The sequence below is a fragment of the Eulemur rufifrons genome, chromosome 28, assembly GCF_041146395.1.
Source record: "Eulemur rufifrons isolate Redbay chromosome 28, OSU_ERuf_1, whole genome shotgun sequence".
NCBI classification, from domain to species: Eukaryota; Metazoa; Chordata; class Mammalia; order Primates; family Lemuridae; genus Eulemur; species Eulemur rufifrons.
In genome coordinates this window covers 5083449-5103005 of record NC_091010.1, presented here as the reverse complement: position 1 = coordinate 5103005, position 19557 = coordinate 5083449, and the positions used below count along the sequence as shown (strand labels likewise).

The 19557-nt window shown below is 34.8% G+C and overlaps 1 protein-coding gene across 1 annotated transcript in view; it reads right to left on the bottom strand.

The window, feature by feature from the left end:
• Positions 1–19557, bottom strand: part of PARG (poly(ADP-ribose) glycohydrolase) — a 124257-nt gene that overhangs the window by 89375 nt on the left and 15325 nt on the right. The window contains exon 7 of the mRNA XM_069461174.1: positions 16089–16163. Within this exon, the coding sequence (XP_069317275.1) occupies positions 16089–16163 (75 nt within the window). The remainder of the gene's footprint in view (positions 1–16088; positions 16164–19557) is intronic.

The window sequence follows — 19557 nt, the reverse complement described above, 5'->3', positions numbered from 1 at the left end:
ATGCTGGAGAGGTGGGCAGAGGCAAGGTCATGGCTGCCATAAATATCGCCCAATAGAGCTGAAAATAGATGAAGTGCCACAGAAGGTTTTAAGATATATGCTTCAGATAGCTCACTGTGTGTGAGCAGCATGAAAGATGGATTCAAAGGGACCAACACTGTATGCAGGGTCAGCTAGATGACTGTTGCAATCTACCAGCTAAGTCACAATGACGGTATAGATGAGACATGTGTGACAGAAACAGAAGCAACACTCAAGAAGTGCTTAGAAAGTAAAATTGTGGCATCTTACCATAAGATGAGGGAATGGCAGATCAGCAGGAGAGGTGGCTGAGACACAGTAGGACAACTAAGATGATTAACAAATTCTGGCTTGAGTGAATGAATAGATAAACGGCAGAACCATTCACAGAGAATCTGGAGTAGGAGTGGTAATACAGCTAGTTTGAGGTACTCATGGAATATCCAGGTGTATAAATCCAATGGGCAATTAAATTAGAAGCTGACAGAGAGAAAGATTTTAAGATAAAAGATTAAAATGTCACCTGCATTAAGTGGCATTTGAAGTTCTTAGCCCAAGCTTCCAGACAGCTGAACATGTGGATGCTCCTGCAGGGTGGGGCATCAGAGGAGGGCATGGAAGATCCACACCTCTTCCCACATGACTTGCCCTATGCATCTCTTTGTAATATCCTTTATAATAAACAGGTAAATGTAAAACCAAACAAACAAAAAAATAAAGTTCTTAGCACTATGCTAAGTGTTTGGGACATAAGAAAGAACAAATCACAGCCTCCTACAAGGAAGAGTATGGAAGATGGGTAAGTAAAAAGTCGACTACGGGACGTTGGGTAATAATGATGTGTCAACATAGGTTCACCAATTTTAACAAACATACCACTCTGGTAGGGAATATTGATAATGGGGATGCTATGCATGTATGCATAGGGGCAGGGAGTACATGGGAAATCTCTGTATCTTTGCTCAATTTTGCTGTGAATCCAAAACTTCTCTAAAGAAGAAAGTCTAAAAAACAATGTTTTAAAGTGAATTACAGAAGTGACAGCCACGCACAATACTAAAAGTCAAGCAGACATTAACTAGGCATCGGGGAAAGAGGGAGGAGGCCAGAAAAGGTACGGTGATATATATGTACCCTAAAGTATGATTCTGTTTTGGACATGCTGAACTTAAGGAATGGAATAAGACTAGCTTTCCCTTTGCAATAACAAGAAAGAGATGAATGAAGAATACTAAAACCCTTGATGTGAAGAAACTGAATTTCCCTTTTAGATGGCCTCAAATCTCTCAGTGAGGTGTGAAGTAGGAGCACGTGGACAGTGTAGTGTGGATAAAGATTAGAAAATGACAAAAAGGTTTGGCATCATAGAGTAATGAGAAAATATAAAAAAGACAACAAGAACCAAAGACCAAGTTAAGATTCAATAACATAAACTCTTAGTAAGGCCTATCAGTAAGATTTATTATCTTCCCCCTCCCTCCTTCCCTTTCTTTCTCCTTTTCTTCCTCCCTTCCTCATTACAACTGTGCTTTGCAAGTGTGTTCCATGGAATACTAGATACAAGGGAAATAATCGGTTACACAGAAACTGTTTATAAAATAAGTCTGGAAAAAATGTTTAATAAAACAAAACTAAACATATTTCTTTACTGTAAGACTACACAGAATCATTCCCAGTTGGAGGACATAATGTGCAGTACTTTCCACCATGTTAACCCTGTATTTACAAAGTATTTGAGTGATACAACCTGGGACACAGTGGGCCAGCAGCAAAGGGGTAGAAGCAGAGGACATCTTAAAAAACAGAGGACAGAGTAGGAATAATGGAGTAGAAAACTAAGAGGCTGTGGTAGGAGAGGAATTCAGAACTTATGACCCCAGAGAAGGAGCTGGCCCAGGGGATAATCAGGCCCAAACTCTGGTCCTCTGTGATCATGTGGGTTAATGAAGTAGAGGGTCTCACACACAGACTTGGGTCTGACTAGTAAATGGGTCATCAATACAAGTATCAATCAAGTTGCCCAAGTTGATGTCAGGTAACAGGTGAGAGGAAAGGTGGTGTCAAAGATGGGCAGATAATAAGAATGGGAAGAGGGAATATGACCAGATGGCAAAGGATTCAAAGGAACAAAGACTGGAATGTGGTAGGTAGGCGTCCTCCCTAAGTCAGTGCTTTTAAATGATGCCAGATCTAAGGCCATAGGCCACGAAGGCCAACTTTTTCTAAGCTCCTCTTCTTTTTACCTTTAATTCAAGTCTTTGAACTTATAGGGCCTCTCAAACTTTATTCAGTTGGTTTTTATAATGAATCTTCCCCTTTTCCTAACCATTTCCAATTGACCTAATGTTTGGGCAGTATGTTCAAACTGATTCAGTTTCTTTCCTAGGTGCTATGTCAAAGACCGACTGACAGCATGCACCACAGTCCACAGATAAAGATGAGACCTCACTTAGATACATATTCTCTAAGCGTTGGTTTTTAGTTCTTCATTTGTCAAACAGAAATATTAATAGTGTCTACCTACCGTGGTGATTAGAATTGAAAGAGACAAAGCATACAACTTACGCTAGGTACATAGTATAGCTCTCAATAATAAGCACTACCACTGTCTCCACCAGATAATCAAAAAGGATGCTCCAGCAAACACAGAGGAGACATCTACAAGGAGGATCTCATAGACAGGGTAAATGTGGGAGGAGATAGGGTTATGCCTACAATAGATAAAAGTTTCCAAGAGAAGGGAAGCTGGAATGGTCTGCAACTTAAGCAGCAGGATTGGAATAAGTGTCTAAGAGTATAAAGGGAGACAGGAGTCAACTATCAGTGCATATGGCCACTTTATCCAGTGAGCAGTGGCAATAAGCAGTTTCAACATTTCACTCCCAGTGGAAAATGCCCCTTGTTTATCTTGAAGCTAGGTTTCCCAGGGCTGATGTAGATTAGACCAATAGCAAGGATTATCTCAATATACATCACTGTGCAGTTCATGTGAAAATATTCCGTATTACACTATGCTGGAAGTGGTTCTCACTGTAGAAAATGTCTTTTTGTAGTGTTTTTCACATAATCAAAGAGCATTTGTGGCAACAAGGCACTATGTCACTCAGCTTACTAAAAACTTCTTTAACACACTATAAAGAATAATTGTTTAGTCTGCTTAGAATCTGACAGCCTCATGTAGTTAATCATTACCTGTCATTACCATTAAAATCAATCACGGATGAGTACTTTTCTCCAGCAGTACTGATACTAAAATATTCGGTAGACCACAGCACTAATGGCATCTCCCCACATAAGAGGACAACAGGCCTATTTAGTCTTTGTGACCAAGTTTACTGTTCATTTATATAGGCTACACATTGAAATAGTATATAAATTTAAAAACAGATGTAATGTTCTGTTTTTATTTACTCTTATTATTATTATCAGAGACAGGTCTCACTTTGTTGCCCAGGCTTAAGGGCAGTGGCATGATCATAGCTCACTGCAACCTCAAACCCCTGGGCTCAAGCAATCCTTCTGCCTCAGATTCCCAAGTAGCTGGGACTAGAGGCACACGCCCCCATGCCTGGCCAATTTTTCTATTTTTTGTAGAGATGGGGTCTCACTGTTGCACAGGCTGGTCTCGAAGTCCTGACTTCAAGCAATCTTCCCATCATGGCCTCCCAAAAGAGCTAGGATTATAGGCATGAGCCACCATGCCCGGCCTACTCTTGCTATTTTTATCTTCGGACAATATATACTACAATGGTCCTCCCAAGGTTAAATATGAGATGTTACATGTAGATAAAAGTATTTAGAACTTACCCGAAAGGCCTATACCATTTATTTCTAATGAATAGCAACATAAGAAGAGTAAACATAAATTTTAACAGGAATTATAAATAAAGGCATCATGTCAAACTGTATAAATTTTAAAAAAAATGCAAAAAATAAAAACAAAAAACCATCTCAGAGCTAGCTGATAAAGACAGATATAAATCATGGGAGAGATTAAAACATGCAATTATTTTCACCCCTCTAAGAGAATAGATTTTTGGATAATGAAATCAATGCCACTGCAACATATAAAAAGAATACCTTCTATTGCTATTTGAACCAAATGAATAAATGAAAGGTTGGAGTTACAGGACACTAATGTGCTGGCTTAATTTCATTCTTAGCATACAGGAGGAATTCTGAATGGATTTTCACTTGTGATGAGCTATAACTTCCAACCTTCTAGTCCACTACATACATAAATATGACTCAGACAGTGTTTCACAAACACAAAATAACAACTCTAATTTCCTCAGTGATCTAATGCATGAAGGGCTCAACTAAGACTGATCTTCCATGATATCTCAGCAAGTTTATAAAAGCAGAGTGCCTAGTTCCAATTGGAGCAATTCATCCTAAGGGATACGCACTATTTAAAAGAAATCATGAATATGAGACCTTTAACATATGTCCCAATCCAAAAGCACACATTAACCAAACAAGGGGGGATAGTCCACATATTTCATGTAAATCTAAAAGTCACAATTCATCTTTTTTAATATTTTAGTGACTCTGATTAGCTCCCTTTTGGTTCCTACAGTTCTCATGAATTAAATTGAGCTGTAAAGTAATGCAGACCTTATTGATTCCAGAGACTGTGAGTCACCAAGGGAAGAAGTCCAAAAAGGTTAAATTTCCACTGAACTCCAAATCAGAGGTTCGAAAGCTAGAGAGATAAAGACATTAGCTGTAGTCTTATGAAACATTCAAGGCTGCTTTCATTTGATTAGGAGTTTGCCACAGGCTCTTTATGACAAATATTACAAGGACACTTTAAATTTTTTAGGCTGTGAAGAAAGACCCAGGAAAAATAGATTATCTATGAAGAATTCTAAATCAGAAGCTAAGGAACAATTTGTTTATATACACTCAGAAACTTACTTGTGCATTATCAAGAAAACCAAAAAGCTATCATGGAACAAAGGCCACATTCCTTACTAGTTATTGGATAACAAAACCTGTTCTTATTTGTAACAGTGGTTACAACAATCTATTGCCTAAGGCCAGCATTCCCCAAACTATTCTAAAAAACCTGACAGTCTATGAAATGTTTATAGAATTGGGAGAGTGAGGGAAGGAGAAAAGAAATCCTCTAACAATATTTTTGTTCCAAAATTTTTAATTTTGGAGTACTAAGTACCAAAGTACTAAGTAAATTTGATACAGTTATAATAATGAGATAAGCTACCCATAATAGTATGCCACACTTCAAAAGGCCAGGAAATGTATAACATACCACTTATGCATAAATGCATTGATGCTCAAAAGATGCATAAGCATACAACTATTGCTTTATGCTATTGAAAGATAGCTGATCTATGCTATGATTTTTGCCTAATAATCTAAGTATATATTTTAACTTTTTATTACATAATAAAGACATGAATCAAAACATAAATTTCTTCTAGACATTACTCTATATATGTGAGATACCTTTCTGGCAATCTATTTTTTAAAAAGCTAATTTTTTTTTCCTGAGTTTCTACTGATGTTCTGCCAATACATTACCATTTTTTAAAAAGTTCTTCATGGTCACATGAGCTCAAAAAATGTTATTTTAGTTAAACACAAGTATGACAATAAATGCCTCAATTTGGGGGGTAATAAATTATGTTGTACCTGTTTTTTAAATTTAAAATGGCACATAAATAACTGACAAAAAAGATGACAGGCATAATAATTTGATCCACTTAATCTGCATCTCCCTCAAAATTCAATATGACCCCCATTAACCTTTTATTTATTTTATTTTACTTCTTTACTTTTTTGAGACAGAGTCTCCCTCTGTTGCCCAGGCTAGAATGCAATAGTGTTATCATAGCTCACTGCAACTTCAAATTCCTGGGCTCAAGCAACCTTCCTGCCTCAGCCTCCCGAGTAGCTGGGACTACAGGTGCATTCAACCATTTTCAGCTAATTTTTTTTATTTTTTGTAGAGATGGGATCTCACTATGTTGTTCAGGCTAGTCTTGAACTCCTAGCCTCAAGTCATCCTCCTGCCTCAGCCTCCCAAAGTGCTGGGATTTACAGGTGTGACCCACTGCACCTGGCCCCCACTTACCTTTTAAAATTAAGTAGCACATAAACAAGAATGCAAGTCCATTACTGAGAAATTTATACATTCTTATTTATAGCGAAAGAGGCTTAAAGTCTTCCTCTGACAAGACATAGGGCAACAGCTGATAGGACAATACATATTCAATATTTTAATAACTATAGCAAAGATACACAATTTCTAAGTTGCAAAAAAGAATCTATTTTGTATGTATGATTTGAAGTATAGACCTAATGCTATATATATATAAAATACTTTCTTTTTAAATTATGGCTTCCAAAGAGAATATGTGATTAGCTTTGTCACAGCAACAAAACCTTTCTAAAGTCTAAACTTTTCATTTTTTATTTTTAAATGTCCTCTCATTCCTATACTCCTATCTCTCACTCTCCACTTATAGCAGCCACAGATGCACAAAAACAAAAGCAAAACCAAAACTAACTCATTTACTCACTCATGGCATCCTTCATGGATAAACCAATGGAAGGAAGAAATGAGAGGTATATATATCCTTATACATCCTTATCTATACATGGAAAGGAAGATGGAATACTCATTAAAATCCTTAGGTTTCCTTTCAACGACTAATTCATTTGCCAAAAAAGTCTGCTATCTAAATCAACTGTAGAATTTAAAGCTCTTTATAATAAATAATTAACATTTTGTACTTATTGTGAAACATTTATTCAAAAAGTACATAAAATATATATGTATAGTCTAATGAATAATTATCAAGTAAGCATCCATTTTTCAATTACCATCCAAGTACAGAAATAGAAACCAGCATCACAGAAACAGAAGAAGCCCCTCTTAAACATACTCCTATGCCCCTCTTCAGTCACTATGGCTTTAATGTAAATTTCACAAGGTAACACACTAATGTGAAATGAAATAATGTCGCAGGTGTTTTAAGACAGAAGGATTTAAAATTTCTCTAAAATGCATTAAAAAAGACCATTTCTAACATACAGGACATTTTGTTAAACTTTCCTGTGAAAAATCCCAGGAGTAAGTATATTGATTCATTTAGAATATAAATTACAGAAGTGTTTGAATTTAATTTTCTGGAACACCACATAGGAGGGCCATAAAACAGATTGTTACTAGCACTTCCAACAGCTGGTATTGAGGAAGACCAATATTAGCACTCACGATGCAAAAAACACTAAATAATGGCCATTTCTAATCAGTAGCACCTAAATATATAACTATAAATTACAAATTAACAGATGGAGCTCTGTGATCTTTGCTGGCTTCTGACAAAACAATAAAAGCTTAGGCAATACTCCTCACTTCCATACCAATAGAGAATCCTCACATAGCAGGATGGGATTCTGGGTCCCTTACTTCTTGTGTTGGATACTAGTATGTAGGTAATTACAGTAACACGTAATCACATTAAGCGACTGTTGATACTAACTCTGCTTTTTTTTTTTTTTTTATTATTTTTTTTGAGACAGAGTCTCACTCTGTTGCCCAGGCTAGAGTGAGTGCCGTGGCATCAGCCTAGCTCACAGCAACCTCAAACTCCTGAGCTCAAGCGATCCTCCTGTCTCAGCCTCCCGAGTAGCTGGGACTACAGGCATGCGCCACCATGCCCGGCTCATTTTTTCTATATATATTTTTAGCTGTCCATATAATTTCTTTCTATTTTTAGTAGAGATGGGGTCTCGCTCTTGCTCAGGCTGGTCTCGAACTCCTGAGCTCAAACGATCCGCCCACCTCGGCCTCCCAGAGTGCTAGGATTACAGGCGTGAGCCACCGCACCCGGCCTAACTTTGCTTTTTGCAAGGTAGTTTGGGTTACAAAACCCATTACTCACAGAATTGAGCAAAAAAAGGTTTTAAGGATTAATATCAACAGCCCCAAGGTAAACTTAACTGCAAAATATTAATTTTGATATGATGTCAAATTTGACTTGATTTTTTCCTTAGCAAAAAAAGGTACTCAGAGTTCAATGTGGCATTAAGTAAAGAATTTCCAAATTCTGTTAATAAACAATATTTAAGAACCCTTTTTATAAAGAAGCACTTATTGTCCGGAATGTAGACAGATAATGCAAAGAAAATATAATTCATTTATAATTTAAAACCTAGCCAAACAATTGTTTCCCTTGCACTAAAAAATCTCCTTTTCTTCCACCAATCCCACCAATATATATATATATTTGACACTTGCTTCCTCTCACTAACCACTGCAAGCTTAGGCAATGTTGTCCCCATGGGCCATGACTTGATAAAGTTCTATATTAATATCTTCGGAGATTTGATGGATAGAAAAACACACAACTGTATTAAACATCCAAGGGCTTCTGTTAAGTATACTGACAATGACAGAATAGCAAACAGTCACAGGGAAAAACACCTTTGAATGTCTAGATATGCTTTATACAAATAGATTTTCTCAAATCTCTTAACCCTGGAATGGCTGAGCAAATGATTCATCAATTTGATGGAATATTATGCAACCATTAAAGTTAAACACCATAAAGCTATATAATAGAAGATTTCATAATATAGCATAAAATACTTTGAACATACATTTATATCTAACTGTAAGACATCATATACATGGGCAAATACTTGGAGAATACAATAAAAAATGAATATTTGGTATAGTTGTGGGGACTCCTCTAATTCTCCATGTTTACAAAATAAATAAAAATAAGAAGGTCAAAAATGCAAGGACTTCTGTAAAACTATCATCAGCACCTTGGTAATCACCTCATATTTATGATCACCATTAAACACACCAAAACTTGCTATATATTACCCTTTCAGGCATGCTTCTGGACAAGGTCACCAGATAAAGGGGAAACAAGGTCCTGTCTGAGTATTCTGATTAAAAAGAGGGAAAAAAAATGATTACTTTAGCTCATAACAAGGTGACAGAGGTATTGTAACCAATGGCATGTTTACTGCCACCTCAAGGTGGCATCAAATTTAACATGACTTCTTACCATAATTAACCACTGTATCCAATTTAAGCCCCCCAAATTACAAAATACAAATGTTATATTCCAATAAGGGACAAGGGAAAAGATTGCATCAGTTTGATCAACTTTTCATTGCATAAGAAATTACATTTCTGTAAAAGTGAAAGACCTTTAGATTCAAGGATACCCTGAGATATCCAATTTCCTGACATAGCGATAAGACATCCATTATTTACTTTATGTCTTCCTTTAAACACCATATGGGTCCAAAGCTCGATAAGGTAATACTGAAATTACTGGCACTACTTCAAAATGCAGAATTATTGTTCTTTGTGTTACAAGAGAAGAAAATAAAAAAGAAAAAACAAAAAAAAAATGCAGAATTAGTTTGGATTCTATGCTAACATGATTATAAAAATTGCCCTTGGCATTTGGGTTTTTTGCAAAATTAATCCTAAAATTCACAGTGAAATGAAAAGGATCCAAAATAGCCCAAACAAACTAAAAAAAAAAAAAACAAAGTTACAGGGTGCACACTTCCTGATTTTAAAACTTACTACAAAGTTACAGTAATCAAGACTGTATGGTACTGGCATAAGGACAGAAAAATAGATCAATGGAATAGAATTGAGAAGCCAGAAACAAACCTCATATTTATGGTCAATTAGTTTTGAAGGTACCGAGACAATTCAACAGGGATAGAACAGTCTTTTTAACAAATGGTGATAGGATGACTGGATATCCAAATGGAAAATAATGAAATTGGACCCTTAACTTATGCCATATATGAAAATTAAATCCAAATGGATATTCACATGGAAAATAATAAAATTGGACCTCTAAAATTAATGCAAAATGGGTAATGTACATAAGTATAAGAGCTAAAGCTGTAACATTCTTAGAAGAAACATAGGAGTAAATCTTCATGACCTTGAGTCAGCTTCTTAGATATGACTCCCCAAACAGAAGCAACAAAAGAAAAACATTGATAAATTATACTTCATCAAAGTTAAAAAAAAAAAAAATTTTTTTTTTAAACAGGATCTTGCTCTGTTGCCCAGGCTAGAGTGCAGTGGCACGATCACAGCTCACTGTAACCTCAAACTCCAGGGCTCAAGCAATACCCTACCTCAGCCTCCTGAACAACTGGGACTATAGGTTCGCACCTCCACACTCAGCTATTTTTTTTTTTTTTTTTTTGCAGAGAGAGGGTCTTGCCAAGTCGCCCAGGCTGCTGTGTTGGCCTCCCAAAGTGCTCGGATTACAGACATGAGCCATTGTACTTAATCAAGACAATGGATTTGAATGGATATTTCTCCATAGAAAACATACAAATGCAAATGGCCAACAGGCACATGAAAAGATAATCAATATTAGTCATTACAAAAATGCAAGTATGAACCACAATAAGATGCTATTACATACTGACTAAAATGGCTAAAATAAAAAAGACACACATCATAAGTGTTGGGGAAGATGTAAGGAAATTAGAACCTCGTATGTTACTGATGGGATTATAAAATGATATAGCCACTTCAAAAAACAATTGCGCAGTTCCTCAAAACATTAAAGAGTTATTATATAACCCAGCATTTCCATTCCTAGGTATATACTTAAGAGAAATAAAAACATATGGCCACGCAAAAAACCTGCCCATTAATGTTCACGGTAGCATTATGGATAATAGCCCAAAGTGGAAACAGCCCAAATGTCCATCAGCTGATGAATGGATAAACAATATGTGGTATATTCACACAATGGAATATTATTCAACAATAAAAAAGTATAAAGTATTGATACATGGTACAATATGAATCATGAAAACATCTTACCAAGTGAAAGAAGCTAGTACATTTAACATGCTATTTAAATAATATATTTCGGCCGGGCGCGGTGGCTCACGCCTGTAATCCTAGCTCTCTGGGAGGCCGAGGTGGGCGGATTGTTTGAGCTCAGGAGTTCGAGACCAGCCTGAGCAAGAGCGAGACCCCATCTCTACTAAAAATAGAAAGAAATTATATGGACAGCTAAAAAAATATATATATAGAAAAAATTAGCCGGGCATGGTGGTGCATGCCTGTAGTCCCAGCTACTCGGGAGGCTGAGACAGGAGGATCGCTTGAGCCCAGGAGTTTGAGGTTGCTGTGAGCTGGGCTGATGCCACGGCACTCACTCTAGCCTGGGCAACAGAGTGAGACTCTGTCTCAAAAAAAAAAAAAAAAAAAAAAATTTAAATAATATATTTCCTTTAACTATTTTTCCTTTACACACTTTATACTCTCAACCACCCAAGGATTATGTTCTCTATAATATTTGCCCAATGACCCAAAATGAAACTCTTTTGCCCTTCCATGATCCACTAGGCTCTACTAGGGCATTTTTTCTACTCTGCCTAATGATTACAGTCACCTGTGGACATGTCCAGTGCCCCTGCTTTCTGAGGATAAGGCTGTCAATCAATTGTGTATCTTTCATAGTGCAGTGCTTTATATATAGGGGTATTCAGTGTTCTTTAAGGGATAAATATCATTACAATGAAAAGGACACATGTTTTAGGGTCTACTAGTCCCTTCATGTATCCAGTGAATCATTACTGGTCACCTATTTTGTGCAGGAATTGAACTGAGCTCGAATCTAAATTTACTCCTTACATTTTTTTTTTTTTATATATAACGTTGAAGAAGTTACTTAGCCTCTCTAAACCTAATTATATTTTCCTTCCTAAACTGGAATATGCTATCCACACTTCACAAAGATGTTTGAGGATTAAATGCAGCAACATATTCCTTTTAGTATACATATATCCTCAAGAAATATTATTTCCTTTTTTTCTTCTTTTCTCAAAAACAGCTAAACAATTTTCTTTAGGTATGTAAAAAAATGTTATAGAGAGAGAATATACTCAAGAGAAAAGTGATCTCAAACTTTCCAGGCAAGTTAAATTTCAAATTTATAATTTATTTTATAAACCCTGTATTTTATTAAAATTATTCAAAGTCTGAGAAGCAATTTAAATCAGGGAACTCTCATATCTCACACTGATATCACTATAGTTGCTAGAAAATTACTTTATCCTAACCAAAATTTGCTTTTCCAAAAGGATTATCTATCTTATAGGTACACTTTCTTAGGTGACAAAGTTAACATATTAAGCCTGTAAGCTACAGAAAATATTGTACAGGGTGCTTTTATATACTATCTAACTTTGAAAGTAAATATACTGAGGAGGGCACAGTGATATAGGATTCTTACATAACTGCTAGTTAGAACTGAAAACTCAAAGAATCTTCTAGAAAGATAAATTGGCAGTATGTACCAAAGGCCTCAAAATCAACATACCCTTTGATCTGATAAGTATATTCTTAAAACTCTATCCTCAGGAAACAGTCTATGATATAAAAGATTTAGGTACAAAGACATTCATTTTAAATTATAACATTAAAAAATCCACATTTAATATGCAGAAGTGAATAGAATTACATTTTTTAAAATATTAAGAGTGATTATTTATGGGCCGGGCGCAGTGGCTCACGCCTGCAATCCTAGCACTCTGGGAGGCCAAGGCAGGCGGATCGTTTGAGCTCACGAGTTCAAGAGCAAGAGCGAGACCCCGTCTCTACTAAAAAAAGTAGACAGAAATTAGCTGGACAACTAAAAATATATAGGAAAAAAAAATTAGCCAGGCATGGTGGTGCATGCCTGTAGACCCAGCTACTAGGGAGGCTAAAGCAGGAGGATTGCTTGAGCCCAGGAGTGTGAGGTTGCTGTGAGCTAGGCAGACGTCACAGCACTCTAGCCTGGGCAACAGAGTGAGAGAGACTCTGTCTCCAAAAAAAAAAAAATGATTATTTATGGGTAGCAAAATCATAGGTAATTTTTATGGTCTTACTTCTTTATGTTTTCTTATTGGCCTTACTATATGGTCTTACTATATTTTATATTTAAGTTTCTTGTAATTCAGATATGTTAATAAAGAACTTTTTTTGTGAAGAGGCAAAATAAATTTTTCAGAGGTAAGACAGTAACAATGTATTTGATTATCATGCTAGAACTTTAAAAGTGATGTCAGATACATTAGTTAGTCAGATCCTTAAAACCTGCTGGTAAGGTGGCTAAAGTGGTGATTTTGTCCATTTAAGTGAGGATAATAAGGTGCACAGGTCATGTGACTTGCCCAAGGTTACAGAGTTGAGACTAAGAAACAGTGATTCCCACTTCTAATTCTAAACTCTTTTTTCCATCAGTGGTTCTCAAAGTGTGGTCCCTGAACCAGCAGCAGCAGCAGCACCTGGGAACTTGTTAGAATGCAAAGTCTCAGGTCTCAACCCAGAGCTACTGAATCTGAAACTTGGAGAGGGTGGTGGGCAGCGATCTTTGTTTTAACAAGCCCTCTAGGATTCAGATACACAATAAATCTGAGAACACTGCTGTGTATTATACTGCCTCACAAATACTTTGTTAGTTAATTTAACATTTCTGGGGGGAAAAAGAGGTGGTGGTGTTATTTCTACTACTTTCAATTGCATTTGTATATTTTCAGGCTCTTCCAAATTAACAGGAGGTATTAATCACAAGGATTCACAATAATCTTAATGTTTGATATCTGACAATTTAATTATAACCAACCACTTTCTTTTGGATTACCACCAGCAGTCCTAAGGTATAGACAGATCTTTAGCACAGTAATGTCACAGGAAATGAACTGATGAGAATACTGAATATCACTAGCTAAACATCCTCAGAAAAAAAGTTTGTTATATTTGGATATGTTGTGTGTATGGGCAGGGAGTGGGGGCAGAAATCAGAAACATATCAATTTTTACTACCTTGAACTGTTACTTCTCAATAATAATCTCCTCACCTTGGTAACCCTGAAAATCATATGACTACCTGATCTATTGAAATCAAGTTCATAAATATTTATGGAGCACTTGCTATATATAAGGCAGTGTATCAGGGCTACAGGAGCTATAAAGCTGAGTAAGATCCAGTTTCTGGCCAATAAAACTTTTAACCTACTAGATGATGTCAACATTTCACAAATAAACAATGCAAAGAGAGGGAGTACTACAAAATAAATTTAAAAAAAAATTGTCATGGAAATTCAAAGAAAGGTGACATCTCATTTTGGAGAAGGCAAACAGGACAATATGAGTCTGGGAAGACAGAATTTCAAAAGAAAAGTGAATAAGGGGGCATATCAGTCTCTGATTGCAGAGAAAATGAGACAACAGGTAACAGGGCAAGGTGTGTGCAGAGAGACAGCGTATCATGACCATGACTGCAAACTATGTCACTTCAGCCAAGCAAGTTCATCTCCAAATTGCAACTACTCACTTGTGAAATAATAATAATAATAATTATCTTATTTACCTCATGGATTATTTAACTGAAAAAAAGCCAGAGAGAGAAAGGCTCAAACATAAAGAAACAACATAGGCCATGTGCAAAGTTCAGTAATTATTTTCTATTAGATAATCATAAATTGTGCAGTATTTAAGAATGTTTCCAATTCAAAAATTACTTTCAGTTTGTATTATTAATAAATGAAGCATACATAATTTGGATGACTAAAAACATTAGAAGAGCAGAAAAATCAAATTATAAACAATTTTTTGAATAGATTATATGTAAAAGAATCTTTTTGGGGGGAGAGTTTAATTAGTAAGCAAAAGAATATTGCCATTGTTTCCTCTGGTAAGTAGCCTGGCAGTTTCTCTGAAAACTAAAAATACATTTGCCAAACAACTCAGCAATTGCACTCTTCGGCATTTTTATCCCAGAGAAATAAAAACCTATATTCATGCCAAAACCTGTACATGAAAGTTCATAGTACGTTTTGTTGTAACAGCCAAAAATTAGAAACAACCCAAACGTCCTTAAATAGGTCTATTATAAACAAATTATGATTCATCTGTACTACTACTAGAATACTACTCAGCAATAAAAAGGAAAAAAATTATTGATACATTTGAATGGATCTCAAGGGAATTACATTGAGTGAGAAAAGGCAATTTGAAAAGGTTATATACTGTGACTCCACTGAAATAAAAAAAAAATTATACAGAGATGTAGAACAGATTAGTGGCTGCCAGGAGTTAGGAAGGAGTCAAGTGTGTTTATTAAAGGGCAACACCAGCGAGCCATGTGGTGATGAAACAGTTCCCTATCTAGACTGTAGTGGTAGTTTACATGAAGCTTCAGTAACATAGGATATAATTATTAATAACTACACACATATACAAATGACTACCTGTATAACTGGTGAAATCTAAATAAGCTCTCATGTCTATTTCCTGGTTTTGATATTATATTATAGTTACGCAAGTGATCAACATCAGAAAAGGTAGGATGAAAGGTGCCTAGAATCTCCCTGTACACTTCTTTGCAATTTCTTGTGATTCTATAATTTTTTCAAAATAATATGTTAAAAAAAAAAAAGTATATTGCCATTTGTTTCAAAATGGAGGATACCCACTCTGCTAATGGTACTGTGAAAGTGGTATTGTTATCCATTGCTAGCAGCATAGTAAATTACTATAACCCCCTTGTGGAAAATGATTTTACAGCATATATACAGAGCCACTTTTGTGCCCTTTGACCCAGCCATTTAATTTATGGAAATCACCTAAAGAGACAATATCAAATATGGGGGGGGAATATATATATATATATATATGCATATACATATATAACAATGTTACTACAGCGTAACTGAGAACAGGGTAAAATTGGATGTAACCTAGATGTTTGAGAATATAGGAATCATTAAATTAAATTCTCAAAATCTAGTCATGGACTAATATGTATTCATTGATAATGTTAGTAATGGTCTGACAATATAACAGAAAATGCATATCATAAGAGGATAAAACAAAATTCAATATTAACTCCTATCTACCTAAGATAAGCATATAAATTAACAGGAGATCCATTTTTTTAAAAAGATAATGTTAGTGTGGCAGAATTGTGGGTATTTTTCTCAAACCTTCTTACAGAGTTGACATTATTTTCATAAAGAAATAAAAATACTTTTACCTTATCCCAGAAATCAATCAAAGCTGTAAAGTCCCATTTCTTAGAATACGCCACATTGTATTTCAGAATAGCATCCTATGAAAAAAGCAGAAACAAAAACTCATGATATAGCCAAGTGAATTATCTATGAACAACCTCTTTTATGAACTACTTCCAGTAAATTTCTCAATGTTGGACAAGCTTCCTCCTACCATTAGCTACTCCACATCAGTAGCTATAGACAAATAGAATACATATTATTAAAATAATTTATTATTCACTTGAGAAAAGTGAGATTAGAAAGGTCAAGTAATAGGGGAAGAACACAATTACCGTAAAGCATTCATTCTAAATAAGATGATATAGTACAAATGGATAAAAACTGGACCTTGGGGGATAAAAAAAACCCAAACTTAGATACCACAATGATTTGTGGCCCTGAAGAGGGTCACACTATATACACACAGACATATAATACACTAGTAGTATTAAAATTTCATGGGAAGGGAGATATTAAGAAAAAAATGTCTAAGAGGATCCTGAGGTAGTGGGCATAATGAAAAAAAGACTGAGAAACACTAATCTAAAGCAAAAAATGGTCTTTTTCCTTTACTGTCCGCTATTTTTAGAAGATACATATAAATGGTTATCTTCCCCCAGCAGTTCACATAAATTACACATTCATGGAAAACAAAAAGTCAAAATATTATGCCATCTACTGGTGTAACTTTAAGCTATCTGAACAGGCAATACGATACACCTAGTTTCCAGGGCTAGATGTTCATAAAACAATCAATTAGTTGTGCAGAAAGAACTCTTATTTGTAATTATATTTTATCTCATCCTTTTAACTATCTATTTTGACTACATATATACTAATAAAGTAATAAATATGTACAATTTATAAACAATTATTTATATTGGTAATACACAATTTTTTTTTTTTTACCAAAGAAGTACACAAGTCTAATAACCACTGTGTTAGATTACAATAAACCTTCCAAATCTCCTTATCATTGAAAAAGTTTTAAAAAATCTAATACTCTGCCAAAGAGTTTCCTGAAACATACTTCATGCCATACAAATAATTACCAAGCATCTGGGTGAAAATATGAGCCAACAAAATATCTTTTATTTACTTGGAATCAGGGGATATCTAAGTTCCATCACAAGAGAAAAGAAAAAAAAAACATGAAATAACATGGCAAGAAAGAGATTTCATTTTTCTCTCACAAGCCATAAAATAAAATTTTCCATTAAGAATTAAAAGATTTTAAGTATGTCTTTCTAATCACTGGTATCTGATTTCAGAACCTCACACAAAGTATGAAATAGGAATGCCTGCCAACAGGTGAATGGATAAACAATGCAGACCCTGGAGCAAACTACTGATCCACTCAACAACATGCATAAATCTTACAAATCTTCATTCTGAGTGAAAGAAGCCAGATACTACGCCATACACACTATGTGATCCCCTTCATGTAGAATGCAAGCTATAGTGAAAAAGAACAGATCAGTAGTTGCCTGGAGCCAAGGCAAAAAGGGGAATGGACCTCAAAAGAGAAAGAAGAGTCTTTGGGGATGACAGAAATGTTCTGTATATTGAATGTAGTGGGGGTTTCATAGATACATGCAAATGTCAAAATTCATCAAATGATGACACTTTGAAAGGCTATACATTCTTATCCATAAATTATTCCTCAAAGTTGGTAAGGAAAGCATGTTAAGTAGCATTTGCATCCTATTTTAATTCTTTAATGTTTTATAATTAGCATTAAATTCTAACTCATACCTACTTTTACTTTAGTTTTCAAGTCTCAGAAGTAGTCTACTACAAGGTTGCCTGTAATTAGAAAAACTCTGTATTCTGAGCTATCAACTATTGAGTGAGTTCTTTTTAGTTCATAATTCATAATAAGCACAAGCACAAAGAAGTCCTTTCTGTGCAACTTATCAGACACACTATAGAAATACTACTGTGTAAATAAATTTTTGAGGACACTTCTTCTTTAAACTCTGAACATCTCTAATCCTTATAAACCCAACATCAAATGGTATATAAACAGCAAAAAGATCATTATGTTCAATTGGAGGTATTTAATGTTTCCCTCTACCTCTCTCAAAGCATTCTTTCAGCAAAGGAAACAATTAACATAAGCAAATAGAAAAATCTCGATGGATTATTCTGTTCTGTTGAATCTACTGTAAGATAAACAAGAAAGGGAAATTCAAATGAAAGCAATTACCCCTTCCTAAAGTAATCATGGCACATTAAGGAACTGCTACACAGGTGAACAGACTGTGTAATTTAGAACACTATGATTATTCTGTGTTTAAGTATGAAGAAAAATATGAAAATTCTTAAAAAGAGCCCCTGTTTAGAAGGCCATAAAAGAATCTCTAAGATAGTGTTTTTCAAATAGTCTAGGGGTAGTATTCTTGAATGGCCTGCTTCTATGTGAGTTTACAATTTTGGTTTTCAGAAACAAAGGCCAAATGATGACACACTATAGGAAGGAAGGTTGGTACTTTAAATAGATAAAAATGGTGGCAAGATTGAGCCACCTTTCAACATATCACAGTATGGGTATGTTAAATGCTAAAGAACCTGGATCAAAGTGGTCACTATCATATTTATTTGCAAGCTTAAGTTCTGCATTAAGATCCTATCTTTGCATCCATCAACATCCATCAGTTCTTTGTGATTAGTAAGAAAAGGAATAAATACAAAATAAAGAATTTTTTCTTTATACAGTATTTTAAAAAATTTCTCAGCATACAATTTTGGGTTTTAGATCAGTGATTAAAAAAATTTCTGTGCAAAAAAGGGGTAATGTACACACTGATAATCAGTATTTAAAAAAGGAGGATATTGACTACAAATTGCTTTCACTATGATAATGAACACAAATCAAATGATGGTTCGTTATTCTGGAAAAAAATCAAATTGATATAGCTGTAAAAGCACTATAAGAAGTTTACATTTAGTTTTATGTTTGTACATATGTAATCAACAGTACACTCTAAAAAGAAGTAAACCTTGGCAGACCTTGAGAATTTTTTCCATTTAAAAGGAATCTATTTTTTTTAAAAGGAATCCATTAAAAGATTGAGAAACACTATCCTCAAGGAATGAATTTTTCAAATGCATTATGGTAAAACATATCAATGTTTTTCAGGTAAAGAAAGAAAACAGGAGCTATAGAAAGGTATAAAAGTTTAAGAATAAGTTGTAAGAATAGGTGGAAAACATTATGAAATCCAAGAAACTGTACATAACAAATTAAGTCTCTGAAAGAAAATGAAACCCATTTTCATGGAAGTATAAAAAATTCTGTCACTGTTTATACTTATAAAAACATTAGACATTTCCAGGGGTATAGTGTCCCCCAAAATATATATACTCTCCTATATTTTAGATATTAGAAAAGCAATCTAATGGTTACCCTTACGGTCTTAAACGAAATATTAAAAAATCAAAAAATAA